The 25,984-nt window shown below is 40.5% G+C and overlaps 4 protein-coding genes across 4 annotated transcripts; 2 read left to right on the forward strand and 2 right to left on the reverse strand.

The window, feature by feature from the left end:
• Window positions 1-2,822: 2,822 nt before the first annotated feature.
• Window positions 2,823-4,500, forward strand: LOC145445434 (mediator of RNA polymerase II transcription subunit 11-like). Its single transcript, XM_080323621.1, has 3 exons — window positions 2,823-2,989; window positions 3,546-3,676; window positions 3,746-4,500. Exons 1-3 carry the CDS (start codon window positions 2,905-2,907, stop codon window positions 3,887-3,889), a joined length of 360 nt encoding a protein of 119 aa, XP_080179747.1. The 5' UTR covers window positions 2,823-2,904; the 3' UTR covers window positions 3,890-4,500.
• Window positions 3,514-6,112, reverse strand: LOC145445432 (COP9 signalosome complex subunit 8-like). Its single transcript, XM_080323619.1, has 4 exons — window positions 5,243-6,112; window positions 5,008-5,182; window positions 4,191-4,340; window positions 3,514-4,093 (listed from the first exon to the last, which is right to left on the reverse strand). Exons 1-4 carry the CDS (start codon window positions 5,327-5,329, stop codon window positions 3,924-3,926), a joined length of 582 nt encoding a protein of 193 aa, XP_080179745.1. The 5' UTR covers window positions 5,330-6,112; the 3' UTR covers window positions 3,514-3,923.
• A 710-nt stretch (window positions 6,113-6,822) lies between these two features.
• On the forward strand, window positions 6,823-12,893 carry LOC145445427 (uromodulin-like). Its single transcript, XM_080323615.1, has 10 exons — window positions 6,823-7,297; window positions 7,394-7,466; window positions 9,576-9,720; window positions 10,633-10,772; window positions 10,832-10,944; window positions 11,001-11,139; window positions 11,212-11,313; window positions 11,892-11,958; window positions 12,433-12,628; window positions 12,689-12,893. The coding sequence occupies exons 1-10, from the start codon at window positions 7,240-7,242 to the stop codon at window positions 12,820-12,822; spliced, it is 1,167 nt and encodes a 388-aa protein (XP_080179741.1). The 5' UTR covers window positions 6,823-7,239; the 3' UTR covers window positions 12,823-12,893.
• LOC145445425 (calcyphosin-2-like) lies at window positions 12,829-25,562 on the reverse strand. The gene is made up of 13 exons (XM_080323613.1): window positions 24,735-25,562; window positions 24,425-24,668; window positions 23,794-23,986; window positions 23,156-23,223; window positions 22,987-23,088; window positions 18,752-18,948; window positions 18,525-18,692; window positions 17,346-17,504; window positions 17,143-17,282; window positions 15,537-15,691; window positions 14,872-14,953; window positions 14,678-14,812; window positions 12,829-14,225 (listed from the first exon to the last, which is right to left on the reverse strand). The coding sequence occupies exons 1-13, from the start codon at window positions 24,767-24,769 to the stop codon at window positions 14,047-14,049; spliced, it is 1,857 nt and encodes a 618-aa protein (XP_080179739.1). The 5' UTR covers window positions 24,770-25,562; the 3' UTR covers window positions 12,829-14,046.
• Window positions 25,563-25,984: the final 422 nt, after the last annotated feature.

Below are 25,984 nucleotides of genomic sequence, written 5' to 3' on the forward strand. Positions count from 1 at the left end.
ATCGCGCCTTTCTAGCAAGAGGCGATGTAGGACGCCCTGCGCCCTCTCACGGTTCATACACTTTGTAAGATACAACATCATTATGGTACATCGGCCATATCTGTATATCACGTGACTTATATCTTTCTTCTCGCTACCACGTGACTTACCATTTATCAGCTCGTGCATTTCAATTACAAAACGAGACTCATATGCGATATCCTACTGTATATATTCCATGCATATTCGACCAATATATCTATCTGAGGCAATACTGTCGTTGCATTCACGTTGGAGTTGTCAGATCCAGGACTAACGCAGGGACGTGCGTCTACTACTAAAGAGCTAAGTATCAGTGTTGGGATCAAGTCACTACCTTCGAGTCACGAGTCATTTCGAGTCATTGCACATTTTGACTCGAGTCAAGTCAAGTCAATCGATTTTCAAAGGTGACTCGAGTCAAGTCAAGTCACTCGATTTTTGGAGGTGACTCGAGTCAAGTCGAGTCAAGTCAAGTCAAGTCACGAGTCAAGTCACATTTCAAGTCAAGTTGTATTTTCGAAGTATGAGGCATAATTACGTCATTGCAATTTGCTAGCTGTCTGAAATACAGATTGAGTGGTCAATAATTCCGAACCGATGAACGAATATAGAGTTGAATATACTCGCAAGAAGACGCTGTATCGCTCACATATACGTAAAACTGTTTAAGCTCGCATTTGCATAGCCTCAGTTTAAGATCACCAGCCAAAATAGACAAACGAATTGATAAGATGCAACACGTTACCCATTTACCAATTGATGATACAATTCGAGCCTGCGCTAATGGTTGAGAACTATATTAACTATATTCGATTTCAATACGACAAGAGGTTTGGTTAAGGTAAGAACAGAGAACAGAAATATACATTTCGCTACTTTATTACTTTACTATACTCGAGTTACGACAACGTAAGCTGTAAGCTTCGATCACTTCGTTTGCAGTCAATTTATTTGTGAGAGAACAATCGAGACTCAGTGAAACGCACAATATTTGAATGATTATTCGCTCTCACGGGTTACACCAGCGTTTCGCGAACAATCCGAATATATGCAAGATACAGTGATTTTTATCCACACCAATTACTTGATGACTTGAAATTGACTCGTGAATTTTGGTCCGAGTCACGAGTCAATCCACATTTCTGATACACCGAGTCAAGTCAAGTCAAGTCATTTCAGCAAAGTGACTCGAGTCAAGTCAAGTCATGCGAAAAAGGTGACTCGAGTCTGACTCGAGTCAAGTCATGACTCGAGTCAAGTCATGACTCGAGTCATCCCAACACTGCTAAGTATATCTACCCAGCCACACATTACGTGGGACTCAGGTTACAACTCTAGCAGGTCATCAGACGACGTCACTTCTTCTACAGTGTCAAATTGAACCATAATATCAATACATTCTTCTCAGCTATATTTTAGTCGTCTGGGGCCAAAGTCACTTATCATATTTCTAGTTCATACCACGTAATAGTCATCTCTAAGCGGAACAAAACGTGCAGTGCATTTCGATAAAGCATATCGCTTTGCGCAATGATCGCTATACGCGTGACCACTGACCAGGTTTGCAGGCATAACCGCTCACCAAATAAGCCTGCCTTGCTCGATGCGTCCGTGAATACGTGATGCGATGTACCGTGGAAATGCGCTTGACTTCTCTAAACTGTGTGTCAGTACTTGTACACGACATGCGACTTGACCCGACACTACACGACTTGAACCGGGTTTGTCAGCCACTATAAGTGGAGACCTTAAGAAAATAATCCGAGGACCAACCCGGGCTATGAAATTTAATGAAGTTGGTCTTGGGCGAGGGCTCGTGTCGCATTGATTCCGATAATGCGGATTGAATTCTTGTCGGGACAATGGAACGACCTCCGAACAGCCCCCAGAGTCCGAAATCGGCATTGATCAGAGCAATCACTGGACGAAATTGGTCGTTGTTATGTTCATTGTATTGCGACGGTGCCATTGTTGGAGCAATGCCGGTTTTCAGACTTTGAGGGCTGTTTCGGCGCGCGTGCATTGCCCTGACGAGATTTTGGTTTGTGTTTTCGGGGTCAATGCGGCACTGGCTTTCGATCGGTGCCAATTATATTAAATTTCAGCGCTCAGGTCGCCTCATGCAGCACTGCCGATTATGTTACTTTTAGATTACTGAGCAAGAAGAGACACTGTTTGCCCATGCGTAACCGCCAGGAGTTGCGTATCTATCCGTAGGTTAGTAATCTATAATCATAGTGTTCTTAGAACACCATGCAATATTATGTATCATCGGAGTCCGCACTCTGGTGGCCGGTGTAGCTAATGCAGTCGTCGACCAGAACCGATCTTTATTAGTTATTTTCGGTAAAAAAGCGCTAAATAATCGCTAAATACTTCTTCAAAAATCGCTAGATTTATCGCTAGGCGCTAGATCCATATTTTTTGGCGCTAAACCAGATGAAAAATCGCTAGATCTAGCGCGAAAATCGCTAAATTGGCAACACTGCCGTCAGCAACTAGTAGAGAATTCGCAGGAACATTCTATATCATTGTGCATGTGCTGTGCATATTGTGCAATGTGCATGCCTCTCCTTTACATCGCCTAGAGCCCTAGGTCAAGGTGGGTGTCTTATTTCATTGACTACTTCCAGTCGCTTCGACATCTGCCTATCTTTTCATTGTATCGCAATTTTTGTTGTGTATTGAGCTGATAAAAATTGCTAATAAACCGAACCGATGTGATCGGAGTTGATCCGTGAAAAGAGTAGTGATCCTGATCAATCCGTTTGATGTGCTCAGTGATGTTCTAGTTTTTATTGTTGTTGCAAATCTTGCGATTTGTCAAGGCAGGGTAGCTTTATTGAGCCTTGAAGGTATACAATACATACATGCCGGTAAAAAATGAGTGGACAGGAAAACGTTCCCGATCGACTGAAGGCGCTCGAAGATATAGAAAAAATGATCACGGCCGCATTGAATAGCGCAGGTCAGTTCAATTACAAATACGGCCCATATCCTGATTTGATTACGGCTGGTCGGCTGACGATTCATTTCAAATTTTCGGATGGACACAACTACGTTATCGCACATGAAATTCACAACTTGTGGAATTTAAATAAAATTACATTATGTAAGGTACCTGGTAGATATTGGTAATGTAAATTTGGAATTCCGACTGTAGCTAAAAGTGTATTCTTCTTACCCGATGACCATTTTTTCAGTTTGATTAATGTACAGGCTCAACCATGCTGCCGATAATTTTCGTCACACTTTTACTCTACACGTCAATGAATACATTGCTAATACTATGTAGACTTCACTTATCCTTGATTTCAAATGTAAATCCTGCAACTAATCACAAATCTCATTCATCTGTCATCTTCATTAGGTATTTCCTTGTGCATAGGATAGAATTTTTCAATCAGCATTTGATTCCTACAGTTCATATACTGTTTTTGCATCCATCCAGCTACTATATTGCATGGCGACTTGAACAAAAAAAGCTCACAATTTTTAACAAGTAATATATTATTGCATTCCAGCTCAAGCTTTACAAGAACTCGGTAAAGAACGGCCCGTTGAAAAGAATCTGGAAAAGTTGACTACCAGTTACATTGACAACTTGGAGAAGGTCGAAAGTCAGACGCTTGCACAGATCAGTTACTTAACTCAGGTGGATTCATGAAATAGCATGTCAAAAGCGATAAGCTGATAATCATGGATATTTTGTACACTTCAACAGGTTGCGACCAGTCAACATCACGAGGGCTCGTGTTATGGAGTGCAAAAAAGAGTACAGCTACTCCGTAGCGCGATATCGGAAGTAGAAAATCGTGTGGAAAATATGTCTATAGGCGGTGTGCATGAGCAAATGGACACTCGATAGTCTCAGATTATGACTCACACCTTTTCGCGACATGTTACGTTTCCAGAAACGAAATGTACTGGGTCAACTTTTGAAGGTGTGATTCATTATCGATGGAGACGTTTGCTTTTCTTTGTTGCTTTGTTGGACGGAGCGTTTTACGATCCTGTTCTATTTCCCAACCCAGTTGGGCTGACAAAGTCAAGCATTCATCAACAGAACAACCTTAAATAACAATGATATTTTGGTGTACATGTGTCAAATTGACAGTCTATTTGCGGTATTGCATCAAGATCATCGAAGAATAATGCTAGCCTCATACCTAGAATTGATGCGGCTGATTCTGCTGTTATTGTAGAATATGTTTTGCAAATCAAGTCTATGCATTTTTCCTTGTGTTTGCATTTGAGGTCATCAACAATGTTTTGTGTCACTCCACTCCATGCGTGTCCGTTGCATTTCTGAAATACTCCTGCACAAAATATATCAAATTATGAAGCGATCAAAGTTTCACCCTATTACAATGCTTGGATATTTCATATGTCTAGAGCAGGAATAGGACGTTACGTTTTGGTCCTTGACACTTTTGTGGAATATAGACTGGTTCTTAAATAAATCTTTGTATGGATCCTATAAAATTTATCGTACTGAGCAAATTTCTGAGCAAAAATTTGGAAAATGAATGACTAGAAAAAGGTCATCACTTTCTCAAGTTGACATAACTAATTAAAGAGCTGCCTGGCGACTTAAAAGGTCCAGCCGACCCTTGGCATGGTCAATTGAGTCAAAAATAAAGGCGGATGTCATAAATGAACGACATGTAGTTATATTGTCGTGGTTTCACCATTGACCCTGCACAGTGCACAGGCCTGTGTTTTCCTGTAATTCAGAGTCTTCAGACAATATTTACACAAAAACAGTGGTTCTCAAACTGGGAGGCGGGAAGCCGCAGTCAACTGAAAATATTTTTGCTAGAATTATGTTCGCACTTTTTATTATTTTGTGATATCACGATAAGGGAGCGCGAAATTTTTCACTATCATAAAGGGAGGCATGTCTTGAAAAGTTTGAGAACCGCTACACAAGAAGTTTAAATGGTTTTGGTGAACAAACGCACAACGAAATATTGGCATCATCACCTGATAAATCGCGCTTTAAAAGGCATTTGCCAATTTCCCAAAGAGACGCTAATTCGGCACAATCTGCTTTTACTTCGGTCGGTATTCGTTTCCATAACAATTTGCAATTGTTCAAATCACCTTGGAGTAGATACAAGGCAATGAACTCGCAGTAAATTTCCGGTGGTAAATGGCCCTGTCAAAAACAACAAACTACTATATGACCACAGCCAAAGCCCAATAAATAACAATATACCTGTTGAGATTCAAGCTCTTGCTGCTCTATCATTAGTAATCTGTCTTCATAGTTTATAGCACCCGCTCCAGATACTGATACATCCATGCCTATGTAAATAGCCTGTATTGTGGACTAAGAATTTAAACTACAGAACTATGTTGATGTATTCAAGCTCCGTTACATCTTCCTGATCTTCGAAATAGCTTGTATCCAGACTGGATATGGTGGTAGTTTTCAGCAATAAGTTGCATGTGACAGAAGTTTTTTTTTATAGAATAATCGTGTAATTAAACCGACTGTTACGCGTGACGTTGCCACCGATTCCACTCTGGGCCTGTATCAATCATACATGATTTGCATATTGTAGTTTGCCACTTCGTCATGAGATTTCATGGATTATGTGACGGCATGTATGACTTTCGAGCACAATGAAAAAATGGCTTCTTCGGTATAGATAGACAGATGTATATATATTGGTATGTTCACATGATTGGGCCAGCGTCTTCAAGCACACATGAACTAGAAGACAGCGTTAGGGGATATGAAGCTTTTCCTGGAGAATATTTGAAGGTGTATGCAATGAGACTTCACTGTGGGTTAAGAAAGGTACAGGCAAAAACACATATAGAAGCAGTCAATATTTAGATACACATACAGTAATAAACAGACAAAGTAGGGGTTCTTGGACCGCTGTGATGTTATTAGCACATCAGCAGAAACCTAAATTTTTCGGTGGATGCGTCATGCGTGAATTCTCTTACCCACTAAATTTGTGAAGCTGGTCTAATAGGTGCCTAAATATCTATCTGATGACTAGAAAAGTTCATCACTTTCGCCCAGTTCCTCGGAACATTTCATTATCACTGTTTCAGCTTCCCTCGCTTGTATTGACATGTAAGTAGTATCGTTGTTAGCGTTGGAAAATGCCTAGGGAATATTTGCACAACTTGAACCCGGTAATATCGTACGTCACGGCTCATTTCATCTGTTATTTTACCTTCAACCATAGATGAAAGGAATGAATCAATCAATCAGGTTTAATAATATTTTCATCGTTTCAAAACATCACAAGACTGCGATACAATGAAAAGATGTTGAAATAACTTGAAGTAGCCTTTAGGATCAGACATCCACCTTAATTGCTTGTATTTCGACTTGAATGCGGACATGCTCTACGACTGTCGGATAGCCGGCGTCCCTGGAACTCCCACAATCAGCCTCGAATTTTTCATTGTTATGGAGATTGGCATTGGGACGCAACAATGCTGTCGGGCGAAACGAGAGAGTAGCTCAAGAGAAAAAGAGCCAGACACCATTGTTGCGTCCCCATGCCAATCTTCATAACAATGTAAAATTCGGGGCTGATTGTGGGAGTTCCAGGGACACGAGCGGAATAAAATTTATATTTTCGTAATCAGTGCAGAGTCAGCTTTCGATTGATACCCGTTTTACCAAATTTAATGCTCGTCAAGCCGGTCAAAAATGACCGTCAAATTGCCTGTAGCCAAATGGAAATTGTGACGTGATACAATTTCACTGAGGCGTGAGATTTGGCTGTGTCGGCACCATATAGGACACTATGATGACACTATACCGTGGCCATAATTTTGACCGGTCGTCAGAACTAAAAAATAATGACTTGCAGAGCGAATCATGCACATGCGCATCACATGTTATATCCAAACGTTCTGTATCTGCTTCTCTCATTATCAGTGAGTTCAATCGTAGTTGTTGGTTTATTACTGTTTTGACTTACCAGATTAACAAAGCAAATATATAAACATCGCCAAAGGTGCCAATCAGAGTTGATCAATCACTATATACGTCAACCTATAGATGCGGTCTTCTTGCTGAGCGTTTCCAGTGAAATAATTGGGATTTCGGAGTCGTGCCCCGGAGCCACTCTTCATCCGATGTCATTGCAGCACAAAGGCGGTCAAATCTAGTCGACTGGTGAAACATTTCTCATTGCGGTGTGTAAAGCGAGGCCATCATCTCTGAGCGCCTCTCTCAGGATGCTGCTACATCAAACTCTCGCACTGATAACTTTCCTGAATAATAATGAACATTTAGGTAGGCCCGTCATTTGACAAAATGTCAGCGTATAGGCAACCTATGGAGTGCCGCGATGTATCGTAGTTAACATATTGCTTTCATCTTATATTGCAGTTTACGGTGCCGGGGATTCTTTAGTGAAGTTGCGATGCTGGAAAGATAGCATTTACGTAGAGCTGACAAATAGGTGAGACGTCTGCGAATTCACTTCACTGCTTGGAAAACTTTTGTGCAGGGTTTGGATTCGCAATCAGCCAGGAGCTTATTCTTCTTGGCCTACATATTAGACTAACAGCAATAATATTTCGATAAACAAAAAGTAATTCATAAACGGTATATATACTGAGTAATCTGATAAGACACAGTTTTCGTGCCGTTGCCAACCAGGTCGAGTTGGAATGTAACATTTATGCGCATTGTAAAAATAAATACCGGTATACAAACGAGCTTACACGCGCGACATAAAGTCCCTATTCGGGAATACGCTGACCATTCCGTATGCAACATCGGGGTGCTTGGACGATGGAGATGCGAAAAGACCCGAAAGTTATCGATTTCGCCATTGTTCTGCCCACGCTGAGAATATTGGCAGGGAATCCGTGGATACTAGTTTGACCAGCAAGTCTTCGTACAGACCCTTAAGTCGGGGATGGAACTAACCTACTACCTACAGAGGTGGTCAAAGTAGTCAAGAAATCTACTCAAGTAGAAGTAGCGACGGCAATATCTACTCAAGTACGAGTAGTAGAAGTACTTCCTCCATAAGCAACCTAAAACTACTAGAAGTAGAAGTAGTTATGAAAACGATCCTAATTCGTTCACATGGATTGTAAAAAGGTGCAAATTGAGCTATGCGATAGGTGACGAAGCTTGGTTCATATTGATGCATACCAGCAGGCATCCAATTTTCGATAGCATAAGTATTCGTCCACGTCATGTGATGAAAATGATAGTATTGATATTGAAATGCGATGCTAATTCTCTCTGTTTTCTCGAAAAGCAGGTTTTAGAAAATAGCATGGTACGGCGCCATTCCCCATATTATAAGGCCCATATAGTTTAGTCGAAGAGCAATACGGAGAAGCTGTATAGGATACGGTGTAAACAAAATATGGTGGACCGTAAAAAATGCCATATTGTGTAGCTTTATTTCCAGTAATTAAAGGCATTACTACACTTGCTTTTATGCTTCAACATGTATGTTATCCAGACAAAAGAGCTGATAATAATCATAACTCGAAGTATATGATACTGGGAATTGAAAGTGAATTATAAATACTACTTCTAAAAGCGGAACATGTATTTCATGTTTTTAGTCCAGAAAGTTTCAAAGGTGGTTTGCTAAAACAGCTCAAAAACTAAAAAAAGCCAGAGTCCACTTTTCCAGATTTTGACACGCCATGGACATGCTAGAGTACGATATGACAAGTAAATGCTAGATTGCGAAACATCGGTTTCAAACGTTATGATGAGCCTTATATACTGTGATGAATTATTTGATATGGACGAAGGGCGACAATGTGGTGTGAACGGAACCACGCCAGCCCTCTACCTAGATTATATTCACCGATACTTTCGTGAAATCATACTGGTCACTCCGTACCAAGCACTGCGTGCGAAGCGCGACGAAAATTCTGGGCTTTAAATGTTGATACTCCGTAAAAACAGCCTCGAAATTCCTCAGGCTATCTTCCTGATGAGGATTGAACTACTTCTACTTGACAAACTGAAAATAGTGAAAAGTAAGTAAGTAGATCACAAAAATATTACGAAGTAGAAGTAGCGAAAATCAGATCTACTTTAGTAAGTACCAGAGGTAGAGGAAAACTACTTGAGTACTCCTAAAAAGCAGAAGTACTTCGTTACTGACCACCTCTGTCTACCTACCAATCGAGCGCAGCTGCTGCTGCGAAATAGGCCTATACGTCATATGCGCACTGAGGTGGGTGAGGCCTTCCAGTGATGACTGTACGACGTATACGTACGTACATTGTACATTTTGTACGAAAGAATTGACATACCGTTGGTATCTTCGATCGTGTCCGGGTGATTTTGGGACTGGTACAGATACGTTTACTCAAAGCAATAGTTATAGTCGTGATAGTATTAAATTTTATTCAATCTTTTAACGGCGAATCAGACGAAATGCGGGCGAATAAAAATCTGAATTCCGTAGCGTCATTTCCGATATGATCTATGACCCCATTATAATTCCTACTCTAAATGGGATGACTTGATTACGTCGCGGCATTCACGAGTGTGCGATAGCTTCTAAAACAAGGTCTCTCTTCGTCAGATTTCTGAAGACCAGAAAAGTGGACCTAACGCAGCCCGAATCTTTACATTTCATAGGCGCCCAGGAATGCTACGCGAGCAGCGTTGAGAATGGCGTCGGTCTCGCACTATTCCCGCCATATAGAAATTGCGGGACATCGACTCGGGTGCGTTTGTTACTTATTCACAATATCGATTCGCAATGATAAGAATGGTTTGGTGCTAACTATAGGATCTCTATAAGGTCAGTTATTCATCAACTCAAGAATATAGACAATAGCCGACATCAACGGGTAATTCACTTTCTACGTGAACTTACCACAGCGGAACGCGAACCCTCACACTACGATCTACTTGACATAATCCTGAATAGAACAACTATAGTATGCAGTTCCGCCTAAAAAGTGTTAAGTAGCAGTTGAAGTAGCCTAAGAACACGACCGCTTCAGTAAGTTGCAGAACCTACTCGCAAGTACCCTGAAAACGCAGTAGTCCAGCCGTCACTGACGGCCATCTCTGTATTGTATAGCCTACTACGTCCTCACACTATCACTAGAGTTTGCAACCAGTGCAACGCAGTGATGAGCGGATAGTGATTTTCGAGACTCCGAATCCCTCCGATAACTTTAGTGTCTGAGGCAAACTCCCTCCGACTCGAAGAGCTCAATCGCAGACTCCGAAAGAATCTCATCAAGTCTCCGAAACAGTGGCCATCATGGTACAGTGATAATGTGGTTGACCTCATAGTATTGCTTACTCTCCAGTCCCCAATTGCAGTGCAGATGGCTGGTTTCTATGCACTTGGCAATCATTTTTGCATGTTACTCGTGTCAACTGTCTGTGTGTTTTGGTTTTTAATCATAATCAATAGTGTATTCTGGTCAGAGCTATCCAAAAATATCGGAGGCATAATTACAATACTCCGAAATTCTCGATAAAATATCTGTAGTAAACTCCGACTCCGCTCCGAATGTCACAAAATCGGCAAAACTCCGCTCCGAATCCACTCCAACTCCGGTCCGATGCTCATCACTGGTGCAACGCTGCGGTAAGCTGACGTTTCACAATCTCTAACACAGGTAAACAATGACACTTACACGTATTCCAACGAAATCGTTTACGAAACACAATCGTCAACGATCACAATATTTTCATTCCAATGCAACTACGATAAAAAATACATCGTCAGCTCCGACACTCCGCTAACTCCGATGATAAGGTCAGAAATATATGATCAAATTCGTACATTATGTTTCTTAAAATCAGGGAATTATTCAGGACACTCAATTTCGTCACGGCAAAGGGAAAATTCGAAGTGAGCATGGGCCTTTACCAACGCGGCGATTTCAATACGAAGAGCATGTTCGGCGAGCAGCCATCGATACTGATAGGTATGATGCTGGATGTGTGCGTTTAGGTTCTAAAGCTAAAGATGCAAGTATTTCAGGCACACCAGTTTACGTCGCGGTGCAAGTGACTGACGTCTTCCTCGATCAGAACATTGCATCAACTATAGAAAGCTGCTTCGCCAGCGACAGCAACGATTACTCCCTACAAAAAATGTACCACAGCCTAATAGTCAACAGGTATGATATCAATCGAAACGCGGGACTACAGCTGCAGTGGCTATGTTTCCAGCAACAACTACGATAATGCAGATGCTCCAGTCCTGACGACGCAACTGTGCATATATTAACGAACGGGGAGAAAATGATATCGAAATACCACTTCGCGATGTTCAGATGGGAAAATACGGTCGAGTAAGCTTTCACTGGCAAACAAAATATCTCGCTGCACCGGATAGGTGCCAATGTGACGTAACATCACACTGCTCATGCGTTGAGCCGATGATTTAATCATAGGATACAAAACTACCTAAGTACCTACACTACGTTGGTAATCTATAATTTAATCATTGATAGTTGGAAATTGAAGACATGAAAACAACTATCGTTGCTATCAGGGTGGTAGGCGTAGAGTCGGTTTACTTTAAACATGCTTGGACGCCGACATTCCTGTAAATCTTTTCGGATAATTATACGTTAACGGCATAATTATTATTACCAAGTGAATCAACCAAGTTATAACAAATTACTAAATTTGTGCCACAGAAAGAAAGTAGGTCGACGAAGGTTCGCCTACATGAAAAACTTGATCGGGAACTTTCGTTCAAATGTATAGTTTGAGTCACAACATTTAATCATGAACTCTGAATCCAGGCAGTACGTATTTCAATAACTCCAAACGGCGGGAAAAATTTCTGTACCGCCACCAGGATAAAATACAACGAAACTCCCACTCCACAGCCCTGGTTGCTATTAATTAGCACTATGTTTAGGTACTTCTATCTACACTGCGAAGTAAGAGTGTGTAACAAGTCGCAGGAGCACTGTCACGGAGTAGGGGTGGGTATCAGAGATGAGCATGGATTAGGATTAGGTTTTGAGAAAACAGGATTTGTGAAATTTTGTCGGATTTGGATTAGACATTTTTTTCAGAACGGATTAGGATTTGGATTGGATTTACCTATTTTCTGGGAGATTGAAATGTCGTGTGGCGAATGGCGACAAACTTTATTCAGATCAGTTATTAATGTACTTATGGTTACTAAGTTATCTTAAATCAAGTGAATCGTTGGTTGTGAAAGAAAATTTTCGAATCCCTCCATTGCATAAATTAGTATTTTTTCTAAATTTCCAGTTGGAATTGGATTAGGATTGGACATGGACTTGAATATGAAAAAGTTATGGATTAGGATTTGGATTTGAAGGTTCGGATTTGGATTGGATTAGGACATAGAAATTTCAAATCCGCTCATCTCTGGTGGGTATAACCACCTCCCCTCTGAAACGAGCAACACTGAAACAAAATCTTTGCAGCCGCTGTGCTCCGGTGTTCCCCGGATTCCGAATGCCAATCCACCCGCCAGAATAAGGAGGCAATCCAGAGATATCGAGCTATCGGAAACCTCGGGAATGCTATCTCTAGGCCCCGTGATTATGAAGAATATAGAAGTCGCCGAAGCTGGAGTGGGCAGATACAGTACGCTGTATCGCAGAGTAGCGAAAGACAACAGTGAGAATCGATTGACTTGAGGTATTTCAAAAACTTATGTAACGTGTCATTGTTTCGCAGGATTTTTGCAAGTATACATCTATGTCGCGTTGGCGACTGCTTCAATTTTCGTTGGATCAATTTGGATTGTAGTCGTTGTGGCCAGGAAGAGGAAGAAACTAACAACGGCATCTTATCAATCTTATCAACAATAATACAAGTCTGCGTTTTTATATAATATATTTTATAGGAGCGCTGCGTCACTATTATAGCAGTCAAGTCAAAATACTGGCGTCAATCTTTGCATTCATAATTATTCACCAGGGACAGGGTATGGCACTACGCTCAGTAGGATTTTCCAGGAGTTCAGAGTTACGTGCGAGCCTAAAACGGTGTCGTTCTCAGTAGTCAGGTTTGAACAGCCCTCACGTAATATGATGACCTGAAAAACTGCCATTTATCACCCCAAACAGATCGATCAATGAAGGTACAAGGTACACCAAATAAAGTGGATCAACCCTATGTCATAATATTGGAAATCGTCAGCGATTTGATATTAAAGAGGACTGGTTTGAGATACTGAAAAAATTATGTAACGAATCCCATCAAACTGAAAAGCGTATGTGGTTGAAATTACCGATTTGTCGTTTCAATTTGGAGGAAAAGTGAGAATTGCGATTCGTCAAAACTCAAAAGTACTGCGATCGAAATTATTCAGTAAAATTACAATTGCACACGCTGTATCTTGTGTTATTAGTTCCATGTTAGTTTGCAGCGTAATATATATATATATATGAATTGAACAGTAATAAGACATAGATATACAATACATATACTACAATCATCTACTATGAAAGATAGAAAAGTATGTTACCAAAAATAATAAAAAAAATCTATGAAATAGATAAACGTGCAGGTTGATGTTTCAGTGAATCAATTAATCAAAGCATAAGGAGGTGGTGATACCATATTGTGTTCGAAGACCATTAACAGTCGCTGGTAAATACGAAACATTGAAAATTCCGATGGACGAGTTCCGTGGGATGCACACTGCGCATACCGCTGGCTAAATTTCTTTTCATAATGTCGAGACAGTAAACTACATGTAACCCAAGTAGTACTGATAGGGATCAAACACGACGCTCACCTATCCAGAAAAAGCAGGGGTGTTATTGCCAGCACCGAATTACGTCACAATGATAGAATAAAACACCGACTCTGGCTTGTGTTAAAATCTGCCAATGGAATGTCATACAGTTGTGAATGTGCACAGTGGCTCGAAAATATTTCTGGTAAGACGACACAATGATTAATTGATTGATTTGTAGACCATCTAATGTACAGAGAGCAATGCTGAATGTGGTCAATACAATATACATACAAAGTGTAGGCGGCAAGGTGGTATAAAACTCAGATACGCAGGTTGATTTTCATACCACTTACACACCCCAACAGTTTCGCATCATATTGCTGAAGTTGGTGTCGCTGGTGATCACGATGCTCAGACCTTCATAATACTCTTCAAATTCGACATATGACACTTTGCCGGGCTCCAAGGTGGCGGCGTTAGCAAACGAATCAATGAACCGAATCTCCATCTCTTCCAGGGACAGTTGACCTGCGTATATAAGCGATAGATCAGTTCCACTTACGATTCCCGACTTCAATATGACATTAGGTTAGACAAGTTTATATCACATCAATCAAGCGTTCAAGTACTGTCATGTCACACAATTTCATTTCCACTTAACGATACACAAAGCAGTTAAGAAGTTTCATAAGGAGTAGGCACTGTTAAAAACTCAAGCACACACCAAGTGCAACTCTAACATGGACCTAAAATACTGTACTATTATCCTATAACAAGGCAAACAGCAAACCAAACACTCTGGTTTATCCACGCTGTCACAAGAGATGGTAATCTCAATTCAACACAGAAGACTTCCAAGCTTGCAAAATTAACAAAAGCGCTCAAGCTATATGTGAAATATGTCATATTTAATATTCAGACCCTCGAACAAGTTGTAAAGTTTCTCAAAACTACCAGAAAAGTGGACACGAAAAACTTACCAGACGCGACAAGCGGATGCTTCTTAGCGCTGTACAATTTCTTCATGTCCAGCAAACTAGCAGATCCAGATTTATGCGGATCCAACTTTTTGAAGACCTTCCTGACGATTCGTTTTCTCGTTTCATTCATCTCCCCTAAACACAAAATTTCACAGTAACCCGGGCATTTTGTGTCGTGACCAAGAAACAAGTACCTATGAAAGCTCTCATAAATTCGCCGTAGTCGATCGAGCCGTCGTTATTTTCGTCAACAACCCTCCAAACCGAATCGAAATTCTGACAAAAACAAAGATGACAATTTTCTGTACCTGTAACACACAATCTCCGATTTATTAGTAAAAACAGAAAATGGTGGTGCACACTATGTTAAAGCTCTCTGGATTGGTATTTGAACAAAACCATGTGTCATCACATTTGGGGTCGTGCACGGAAACATGGGGCAGGCAGATCAAACTCTCCATCACAATCACCACTGCTAATTGAGTACGAGCAAAATGAGGCTTCATACCGCCATCGGAATTGTAGTATGCATCTCCATGATTAAGGCAGCATGCATAGAACAGCGCTAGGAACATGAGGCCATAGTCCTGAACTACGCTGATGAAAACTGCCTGGATTCCATTTTATTATATTTCAACAAGAAAATAGTTACCAATCTGGGCCCAAATACTGTCACAGTGGAAGTGACAGTATGCACTGATACAATTTTGATAAAGCACGCCTGGTTTAACAGTCGAAAAATGTACTTGCTACACAAGAGAAACACCACATTATGTACGGATGGTACGCAGAGGGGCCAGATGACTATTCGAAAAATTAGCACAAAAAACGTTATTTCAAAACTAGTTGTAAATCTTACCTCGGCAGGTACGGACACGCCAAACTGCCGTAAAGCGTCAGACAACTCATCCTTGCCCAGCACGCCGTCCCCGGATTTGTCTATTGACCGGAATAGCTGCCCGAGACCCATCAACACGCTTACACTCCTGGCACTCAGCTTCTCCCGTATCAAAGCTGGAAGGTGTTAAAACCATATGCGATAATACAGGGTTGCAATGACTAGACTTGAGTCAATACATAAATTGACTTGACTTGCACTCGAGTCATTGCGCATGACTCGAACAAGTCATATCACTCAGGACTCGAATGATCAAGACAGGCATTTCATTGTAACTTCCAAGAATAGTAAGTTACTACAATATTCATATTTCGTTTACAAGTAGGGGAAGAGGAGGTCTAGATGAGACACGGGGCAAGATGAGACATGCAATTTTTTCATTGAAAAATTTTCTGATGGACAGATTCCTTCAACTATATTGTTCCCATAATGTCCTTCTATAGTCCTACCATATTTACAAGGCAAACAGATTTGAGGTTGGGCAGAAAAATGCCAAAAACTATATTTTCATAGTCTATGTCAGTTATGTGAATTCATGTTTGTAAGGGCATACCTATCATAGTATTTCATATTATAAAACAACATTACTGGAGCTGGTTGAGTGCAATATTAGCAGTGCAATCATGCACTTACCTCCGAAAAGTGACAGACAGAATTTTTTTATTCAAGTTTATACAATAATTGAGGTGTGGGGGTAAGATGAGACAAAACCATGGGGGTAAGTTGAGACATGTGTATCAGAGGGCTTTTCTATTGAAGGCCACGCAAGATTCAAAATTTACTGTTGAAGGCACACAAAATGTATTATTTATCTAGCAGTTTACCAGATGTGACATTACAAGACAAAATAATAAAGAAACTCTTATTGATGCTGGATCTCATGGATAATCGGCCTTCGATGTCATTTAAATCTGTATATGATGTACAAATTCTTTTTAAAAGTGAATTATTTTATGATTATTATATTTTATTCACAATGTTGCTAGTTGATTCATCATTTGGAATATATTGGTGGTGTAATGAGCAAGAATTGCTTGGTGTCTCATCTTGAACACAGTGTGTCTCATCTTACCCTCACCTGGGGGTAAGTTGAGACATTTGAGCAATGATTTTTGAGGGCCAGGAAATCCATCAGTATGTTGTTCAATATTACTCAAGCCATAGTCATAAATAGTACAGATCACAGGCTTTCCATTGGTACCAAAATTAATCCTCAGAAGGCATTACTCTTTGAGTGGCGCTGATTTATCAGAAAAGTGTCTCATCTTGGCCTCTTCTCCCCCTGGTACTAAGGTCAGGAACTGTTAAGAGTGTAAATTAGTATAGTAATAATGCGAGGCATTTGATATCACCCAAGCAGAGCTGTAAAAATATGGCTTGGCCATGATCTGAACAGAAACGTAGACTTTGAACACAATGACTTGGAGTCAGGGCTCAACACTGTGACTAGGATTCGAAAACTGTTCCGGCACACTCGAGTCAAAACCATAAAATTAACATTGACTTGTGACTTGGTTACAGTCCTGCGATAAGATCAGTGTCACAATCTCGACTTGTACAAAATCACCTTGGATCTTCCTCGTCACTTCCCTGTCTTGTCTCTCTCTCCTAGCGTCTGTGTCCAGCGAGCGTTCGTCGGTAGAGAACCCGTCATATCCACCCTGCGACGAATTCTGCACTTCGCATATTCTAATTGTCACGACTTTGCTGCGACGTGAAAAGAAATCTTAAAATCGTTCGACTTCCGTCACAAAACAACACGCCACGTACTTCCTTTTGATAGTGTCGGCGAGGTGTCTTTGCTTTTCCGTTAGAAACGTCAGGTTTCTGCCGAGCTGAATGTCGTTGGAGGAGATGTTTTTGCCTTTCCTCCGCCCGTTCTGGTGCTGGTACGCTCCTCGGGTAATGACTGGCAAAGCTTTGAAATTGCTGTGAAAGATCGTTTGTCAGTTAATTAGTCGCCCACCTAGCCAAGATTATGTGGCGAGACTGTTTACTCAGGTGGTTAGACGACTTCCACGATTTTATAGCTAGTTTATTTTAGCTGAAACTACTTCTTATACTTTCAATTTTTTAGAGTAGAAATTTGTTTTGGGGTATGTTTGCACAATGCACATTTATGTTTGCACATTTACGTGTGAAACTGTCCTAAAAACTGATCGAGTTGACTTTTACTTTTCAAAATCGCACCAGTTTGTAGTGTCAATAGTCATTTAGTTAAGTCGCTAAGATGCACTCTGCAATTTCGAAAGTGGCCAGTGGCATCCAATTAGCTGCTACCAGTACGCGAATCCTCATCCAAACCTACATTTTGAAACTACTTACTTGACTAATTCTCAGACAATTCATTTTCTACTTCCACTTGAAGTAATTTAGACGCGTCTTGGAAATCACTACTTCTACTTGGGTAGGGTTACCATATTTTGGAACCGGGAAAGGAGGACACTATATTCAAATCATAAAAGTTTGTTTACCAAAATTGAAAACAGCTGATTTTGAGATATTTTCTGGAAATGTTGCTGTGTTGACTAAAAAATATGGTTAATTTTTCCGATTTGAATCCCGAAATATCCGCTTCCACCTTGTATTATCAGTGTTGGCTAAAAAAAGGGTCATCTGACAGATTTGACTCCCGCGTACCCTCTTATTCATCCTTTTATGCCAAATTCAATGTCTTTCGTGGTCTTCTTGGTCATTTTAGGCTAAAAAGGACGACAAATTGTCCTAACGGAGGAAGTATGGTAACCCTATACTTGCGCATGAAGTTACTTCTACTCGAGTACAAACGCTGACTATTTTTACCACCTCGTTGCAAATATGTGGCAGAGTGCCACAATCAACAGTTATAGAAATGGAAGTCGCAATTTCTACCAGGAGTTGAAACTTACAGTGTTACTTCTACGTGATTAAAAACGCTTACTACCCTGACCATTCAAGCACACTACTTACTTTTTTCCAAAATTTCTGTACTCGTAAACCGTCACGGTCTGATCGTGATGGAAATAAAACCCGAAAAGATCGCGCAATGCGTCCCGGCCATTCTGAGTCAAGATACGCGCCGAAAACGTCACCCTGGACTGCAGGCTTGTTTCTGTAACCGCGCCCACGGTGCTGACCCTAAACACCGAAAGAAGCGGCTTTCCGCAACTGTAAAAAAGAGTAAACAACACACACACTTCGTATCGTGAAGTCTTCTCGATCTGAAACGGACAGGCTGCATTGGTACGCCGGGCTGTTGACGGAGAGGGTCGGCCGGGTTTGCCCGTGCCGGATCACGGTCCTGGTCGGGATCGCTAATGACATGCCGGGACAGCAGGTCGATCAGCACCTGTTCCATGACTTGCTCTTTCTGCTTGGCGGCTAGATCGTCCTCCTGTATACAAATTTCACGATTTTTCAGAATTTACTTACATCAACACATTGTAGGCAATTCTGTGTTTCACAGTTGATGGAATATAGCCTACAACTTTATCTCTCACAAATCATTTAAGCAATGAATGATGAAGTCCATGTTGAGTTACACTGATGAGCAGTGGTGATCAAAGTAATCCTTGTTGGTACCCAAGTAAAAGTAATGTCATAACTAGGGCGATTTTTTTTTGACATGCCAAAAAAAGTCAAAATTAGGTCAAAATTGTAGCGTTAGGACAAAATTTGTCAAAATTGTTTACAAAGTCAAACATTTTTTGACCTCTGAATTTTGTTTGTATCGTAGATTTTGCGCTGTCGGTGAACTTATCACTTGATATTTTACAGCTTGTAGCCTACTTTATATGCCTACCGTTGTAAACGACCCATCGTCTGCTCATTGTGAATCATAAACGATCAAATGAAACAAATAGTGACATGGTTTTATGGTCAACGTACCGCAATATCCTAACTGAAGCAAGACTGCTTGGACATTGCATGATTCTTATATCAAGAAGCGCAAGCTGAAAAATTGTGATATAGACAACATTGTCAGAATGAAGCAACACGGTGTGTCACCAGCAGTGTGCACACAACTTCAGTGTTGTCAGCCAACAACCGCTGCTGTTTAACGTTCTTTCTCCATTCTTGGCAAGCTACTTAGTAAGGACAAACACTTTCTACCCGAGAATGTAGGAAAGTAAGCTATCTTTCGTTCGTTGTACAACAACAAATTTTAATTATTTCCACCATAATACGTAATGTAACTACTGGAATTCTTCATAGGGCCATATTTCGTTAAAATACTAGTTTTTTCATGGGCTTCTTGGAGGTACAGAAATTCAATATACAATTGAATAGTATATTCATATTGAAATGAACCCGAATATTTTCGGCTGACACTCGTCAGGGGTAATCGTCAGCAACTAGTAGAGAATTGGAAAGAACATGGTATATCAACAATCGTATCACAAAATATGACGTCACCAGCATGAAAGAGAGAGCGTTCAATGTACTATTTTTAGGTGGTACACGAACTCCTTTTGTTGACAGAGTTTTGGTTGGTGTATTTTGATAAAAGTCGACTCCAAGTCACACAAATGACGTCATATTTTGTGATACGATTGTTGATATGATATACCATGTTCTTTCCAATTCTCTACTAGTTGCTGACCATTACCCCTGACGAGTGTCAGCCGAAAATATTGCGGTTCATTTCAATATGAATATACTATTTAATCGTTTTTTCAAGTAAAAATTTGCTAGTTTCTGTGGCCAGAACGTTTTTTCAGGCCAATCTACTTTGTAAGGACAGACAGTAGGGATGGTGTGAACGTGAGGTTCACGTTCGCGTTCTGTGTGTGAACCTCGGAAATTTAGAGGTTCGCGTTCACAACAGAACCTTGGTAGGTTCTGCGCTGTGAACCTTTTTCATACATTACAATTTTCACTTCATTACAACATCGTTGGTTCAAATTTATTGCATTTCAACTGCAGGCCACTCTATGCATGGCGCTATAGGCATAAAAAATCAACACTAAACGAGCATGTACCTTGACAATCTCAAAAGTTTTACTTGCTTTGTTGCAAAAGTTTGCTCGAAATATCCAACTTTCCGTTCGTAAATATTTATTGAATTAAATAGTATATTCATATTGAAATGAACCCGAATATTTTCGGCTGACACTCGTCAGGGGTAATCGTCAGCAACTAGTAGAGAATTGGAAAGAACATTGTATATCAACAATCGTATCACAAAATATGACGTCACCAGCATGAAATTTCGAATGAGAGAGCGTTCAATGTACTATTTTTAGGTGATACACGAACTCCTTTTGTTGACAGAGTTTTGGTTGGTGTATTTTGATAAAAGTTGATTCCAAGGCACACAAATGGAATTGTGAACGGCCTCGACCTACGATTCGAAATCGGTCGTCTCGATAATTATTCGCACAAATCGGATTATCCAACAGATGTTTGCCGATGGCAGAATTAATTGCCTTTGATCGATCAGCATCAATCTTAAGTGGATGAGTTAAGGGTGAGCTTTTCACATCGCGTGACGCACGTGTTCTGATAAATCTGGCTCACCCTTAACTCATCCACTTAAGATTGATGCTGATCGATCAAAGGCAATTAATTCTGCCATCGGCAAACATCTGTTGGATAATCCGATTTGTGCGAATAATTATCGAGACGACCGATTTCGAATCGTAGGTCGAGGCCGTTCACAATTCCATTTGTGTGCCTTGGAATCAACTTTTATCAAAATACACCAACCAAAACTCTGTCAACAAAAGGAGTTCGTGTATCACCTAAAAATAGTACATTGAACGCTCTCTCATTCGAAATTTCATGCTGGTGACGTCATATTTTGTGATACGATTGTTGATATACAATGTTCTTTCCAATTCTCTACTAGTTGCTGACGATTACCCCTGACGAGTGTCAGCCGAAAATATTCGGGTTCATTTCAATATGAATATACAATTTAATTGTATATTGAAGTTCTGTACCTCCAAGAAGCTCTTCAAATATTTATTGACTCTCTGCTGCGAGCTTGACCCACAATCACAAAACATCACGATCGAAATAAGCTACCCAGTCAGCGAATGATGCTAATTCAACTAATCAATCTAGGAGGCGTATGGGGTCAATCTTGACTTCATATGCTTACTGGATCATTAAAACAAAAGGTGTTGGCTACTACCGTATAACTTGTTATTGGGGTAATATCGGTAGCAAGTATAGAAACCCGTTTCACACTCTGCTCAATATCAATGTAGCAATACTCAGACGCCGAATACATTTTCCGATCTGTCATACGAAAAATGTGACCCGAGTCTGACTTGAGTCAAGTCATGACTCGAGTCATCCTAACACTGCTACAAGGCTATAATCTGCATCTTCCTTTCCCGACGGCATATGCACATCATGTAGCCTATTCATGGTATGCATATACTCAGATCGTGTGTATGTATATCATGAGTCGGTGTATATGCCGCAAGAACATCAAGGACAAAAGTAAACTATGTCCCCTTCTTCCCTTATATTCCATGGTAAGTCCTCGTCAAAATTGTTGGCAAAGCGACGGAAGATATTGATTTTATGAGATTATTATATCATTTGATTGCTCCAGTTGATACATTTGGTGACGGTTAAAACGTCAATATGTATTTGAGCATTGTGACGTAATGTTGCCCGAGTCGTCGCTAGGTATCGTGTACATTAATATAGGCTATCATTTCATTGAAGGATAGGTTGGAATTAGCAATATGACGTCCCGTGACGTCATGAGGTTCACGTTCGTGTTCACACAGAACCTTTCAAAAAGGTTCGCGTTCACACGAACCTGAACCTTTTAGAGGTTCACACCATCCCTAACAGACAGTTCCAACTAGAAATGAAGATAAGTAGTACAATTTTGACATTATGTGCGAAAACACCTAATTTGCATACGTAAGGTCAAAATTTGATCAAATTTCAGTTTTTTTAGGTCAAAAAAGTCAAAATTTAGATTTTTTAGGTCAAAATCTTCCGTTGTGTAGGTCAAAAAAAAATCGCCCTAGTCATAACTACTCTGAGTAGAAGTTGAAAATGATGGTTTAAAAAGTACTCAAGTACTTTCAAAGAGTGATTTGGATGGGCGGTCGCATACTTTTAGCGGTTGATCAGAAGTGTCTACTATTGAAATAGCAGGGTGTATCTTCGTGACTATCGCAAAACAACAAGAGACTGCTAATTGGTGCAATTTTCCAAAACCACGATACTGGGGTAATTTGCGCATAGTACGTAGACAAGTAGGTATTCTAGGTCTAGTTTTGGCTGAATAATTAAAAACTATCAAGTAGAAGGGGAAGTAGTCAAAAATCATAACCAGTTGAGTAAGTAGTGCAAGTCGGCATAACCTACTCGTGCATGCTAAAAGAGTAGAAGTGCTTGGTAACATTCAAATCCAATTTACAATTTCAAAAAATACAAATCCACGATGTTGAAAGCTTACCGCCGCATATTTCCTAGCGCTGTGTATATCGGTATACGATTGCCCGGTGTATTCGGCCTGCATACGAGCCAAGTCGTCGATAGTCGGAGAATCGTCGACTATCTAACAACAAGTAGTAACATAACGTTGTAAAGACACTTGTGAACAACAACGCTGAATAAAAATCCACCTCTGGTTCGACAGGTTCGTCACGCATTTCCTTATCCAAGTACCAGTAAGAAGATTTGCCTTTATTCCCTAAAAATCAGAGAAACAGTCAAAGCCGGGCACAAAAGTCACTAAAAGTAATTTGAAGAAAAATGTAGGCTACGATAGGTAAAATTAAACGTGCATTTGCCCCGTCTATGCTAGTAGTTACAACCTTAATCAATGATCATCGATCATACACACTTCCCTCACAGCATACAATAACGTACAATGCCCCCTACCATAATAGACATCATTCGATATGGTGATGGTGACTAATAAGCAACGCTAACAAAATCGGGATAATTGAAAATATTAAATCGAAAATTGGCTACCCTTCCCAAGCCTATCATATCAATCACTGACATACAAAGAAAGAGGGGTTGGGGTTTGTCAGCACAATCAAGGAGCTCGAACGATGGAACAAGGTCTCGGACAGGCACTTGTTGGGAAGGTGTGAATACAAGTTCTCTAAGAGAGACTATGGTCTGACCATGTCACCCCTGGCTGGTGTAAAAGATACTATACAATGCTCAAAATCTTGAATTTGACACTGCAATAAGGACCTATGCCACCGGGATATTTCTATAGGGTCTTATTAGAGTTTACACCCAAACGTACCTTTATCTGCATTTCCATGATTATCAGGTTTTTGAGATGTCGCCTCACGCCAGGCAACTTGTTTCTGGTTCTCTTTCGAGGCATCTTTTATTGCGACTTGATTGGCATCGTTTGTTTTCACCTCATCTGCTACTACTGATTTTGTAGGTGGCGGCTTGCTTTGCTTCCTGACGTTGTCTCCTAAAGTCTGTCCCTAATGGATGTATTTCACGTCAACTACCTCATCAATTGACGTAAAAATCAGAGGTGGTCGGTAACGAAGTAGCCTACTTTTACTTTTCAAGAGTACTAAAGTAGGGTAAACTTGCCTATTTGCACAACTTGCTCATGTTGTTTATTTTTAGACTACGGAAACTTCTATTTAAGACTTCGGCAAAAATACAAAGCAAAAACCAATCAGCCGGGGGTAACCATGTAGAAACTGCAAAAAGGCATACAACATCTCGATCAAATATAATTTCTGAAACTACTACACTTTTCTTACATTTGCTTTCTACTTCCACTTGAAGTGGTTTCAGGATGTCTTGGCTACTTCCATTTATAATTCACTAGAGATTCAATGTTATTTCTATACTAGTAGCCTCCTCGAGTACCAACCCTGACCATCTCTGGTTAAAGCACACAATCTCACCTTTGTCATCCTGATAGGTTTTCCGTCTTTATGCCTAACATGCGTACAAGGTCTGTGCACGGTACCGCCAAATTGCAGATTCTGCTGTGAAACGTGATAGGGTGTAGATAACCCAGTACCCCAGCTGACAGTTGATCTCGAACCAGGGGTGGATAAGCAATGTTCTGCTTTGACTGGATTGTTCAGCACGTTATCGTCACCCGGAAGGTCACCGGCTAATCGCGCAAGGTCAAGGACTGGAACGCTGTTATCGACAAATACCAATTACGAAAATTTATCAAACTAGTAGGCTACGGCATAATAATCAAACCTGTCAGGCCGTGACTGGGGCTTACTTGCAGCCATACACTAATACAGAGTTCGATGCCAGGCAGCTACAATGCAATACAAATATTTTTGTTCAACTGTAGGCTTATTGAGTAACGTGCATAGAGTATCATTTGAAAAAAGCCTGCAATTCAAAATCGACACATTGAGTCCTCAAACATGTTCTAATTACAGTAAAAATTTATCAGACATCAAGAGTGAAACACCCTTCGCAGGCTCAAGTATTGGCGCTTCTTCAAGACGCACAACGTATAAAAGAGCGATCCCCATGGGCCATGATTACCGATTACACTATTCAACAGCCCTTCTCCTGAGATTCGGTCGACAAGCACCTCCGCAGGTAACCCATAAGCCCAGTGATGCGCATTGACCGAGTGCCACGGGAAGCGCTGTTAAATGATTTGATTGGTGTTCATGGGGAGCACTTCCGAACGTGTTGCGAGCATCAAAATATCTCGGGACATCGCATTTGTTGTGTAGGCCTATTGATAAATCAATAAAATGGCGGACTATCATTGAATTCTGCTGTAAAATATACCATAGTGATGAATCCCTTTCGCATTTTCATAATTTTCAGTCATTCATTGTTCCTCACAATCGCATAATTCATCCCAGAATTTGGCATGCGCATAGTACACAGACATGTGCGTCAACAGTTTAAAATAATTAACAAGTCAAATCCATAAATAAAGCAAGCAGTTAACAATAATTGTTCCTTGCATGGTGCCGACTTTCCTCTTTATTGAATTCATTCTGCGATTATATCGAGCTGTTCCGTAGTTCCCAACGACAGGCGGCCATACAATTTACTGATAATACAACTCCAAATTCATCCCGTCATGTATTTCATAATCCTCCAGCGTAATGTGATCCTTGAATATAGTGTACCATTTCTTGAGTACAATCTTGTCGGCGCGAGTGCCGGTTTGAGCCGCGATCAGCTTTTTCAAATCCCCGATTGTGTCGTCGTTATTGCACTTGATTCGCACTTTTTTGCCCAGACGATCATTGCACGTTATTTCAATCATAATGATAGTTATTGTCGAGTTTCGGCTACCCTGTGAGATGGAAATACTTCGGCGATTATATATAAAATATGTCGGAACAATTTAAGAATGTCCAAGTTGAGCAGTGTGAATTGAAATATCAAGTAGCCTACAAGTAGTTATTTTCGTAGCTGATTTCAGTTACATGCGCACAATGAACTGATGACTTCAAGCAGAGATGTGTTTA

Source organism: Botryllus schlosseri, chromosome 8 (assembly GCF_051294905.1).
Source record: "Botryllus schlosseri isolate E-star chromosome 8, Bs_hap1, whole genome shotgun sequence".
NCBI classification, from domain to species: Eukaryota; Metazoa; Chordata; class Ascidiacea; order Stolidobranchia; family Styelidae; genus Botryllus; species Botryllus schlosseri.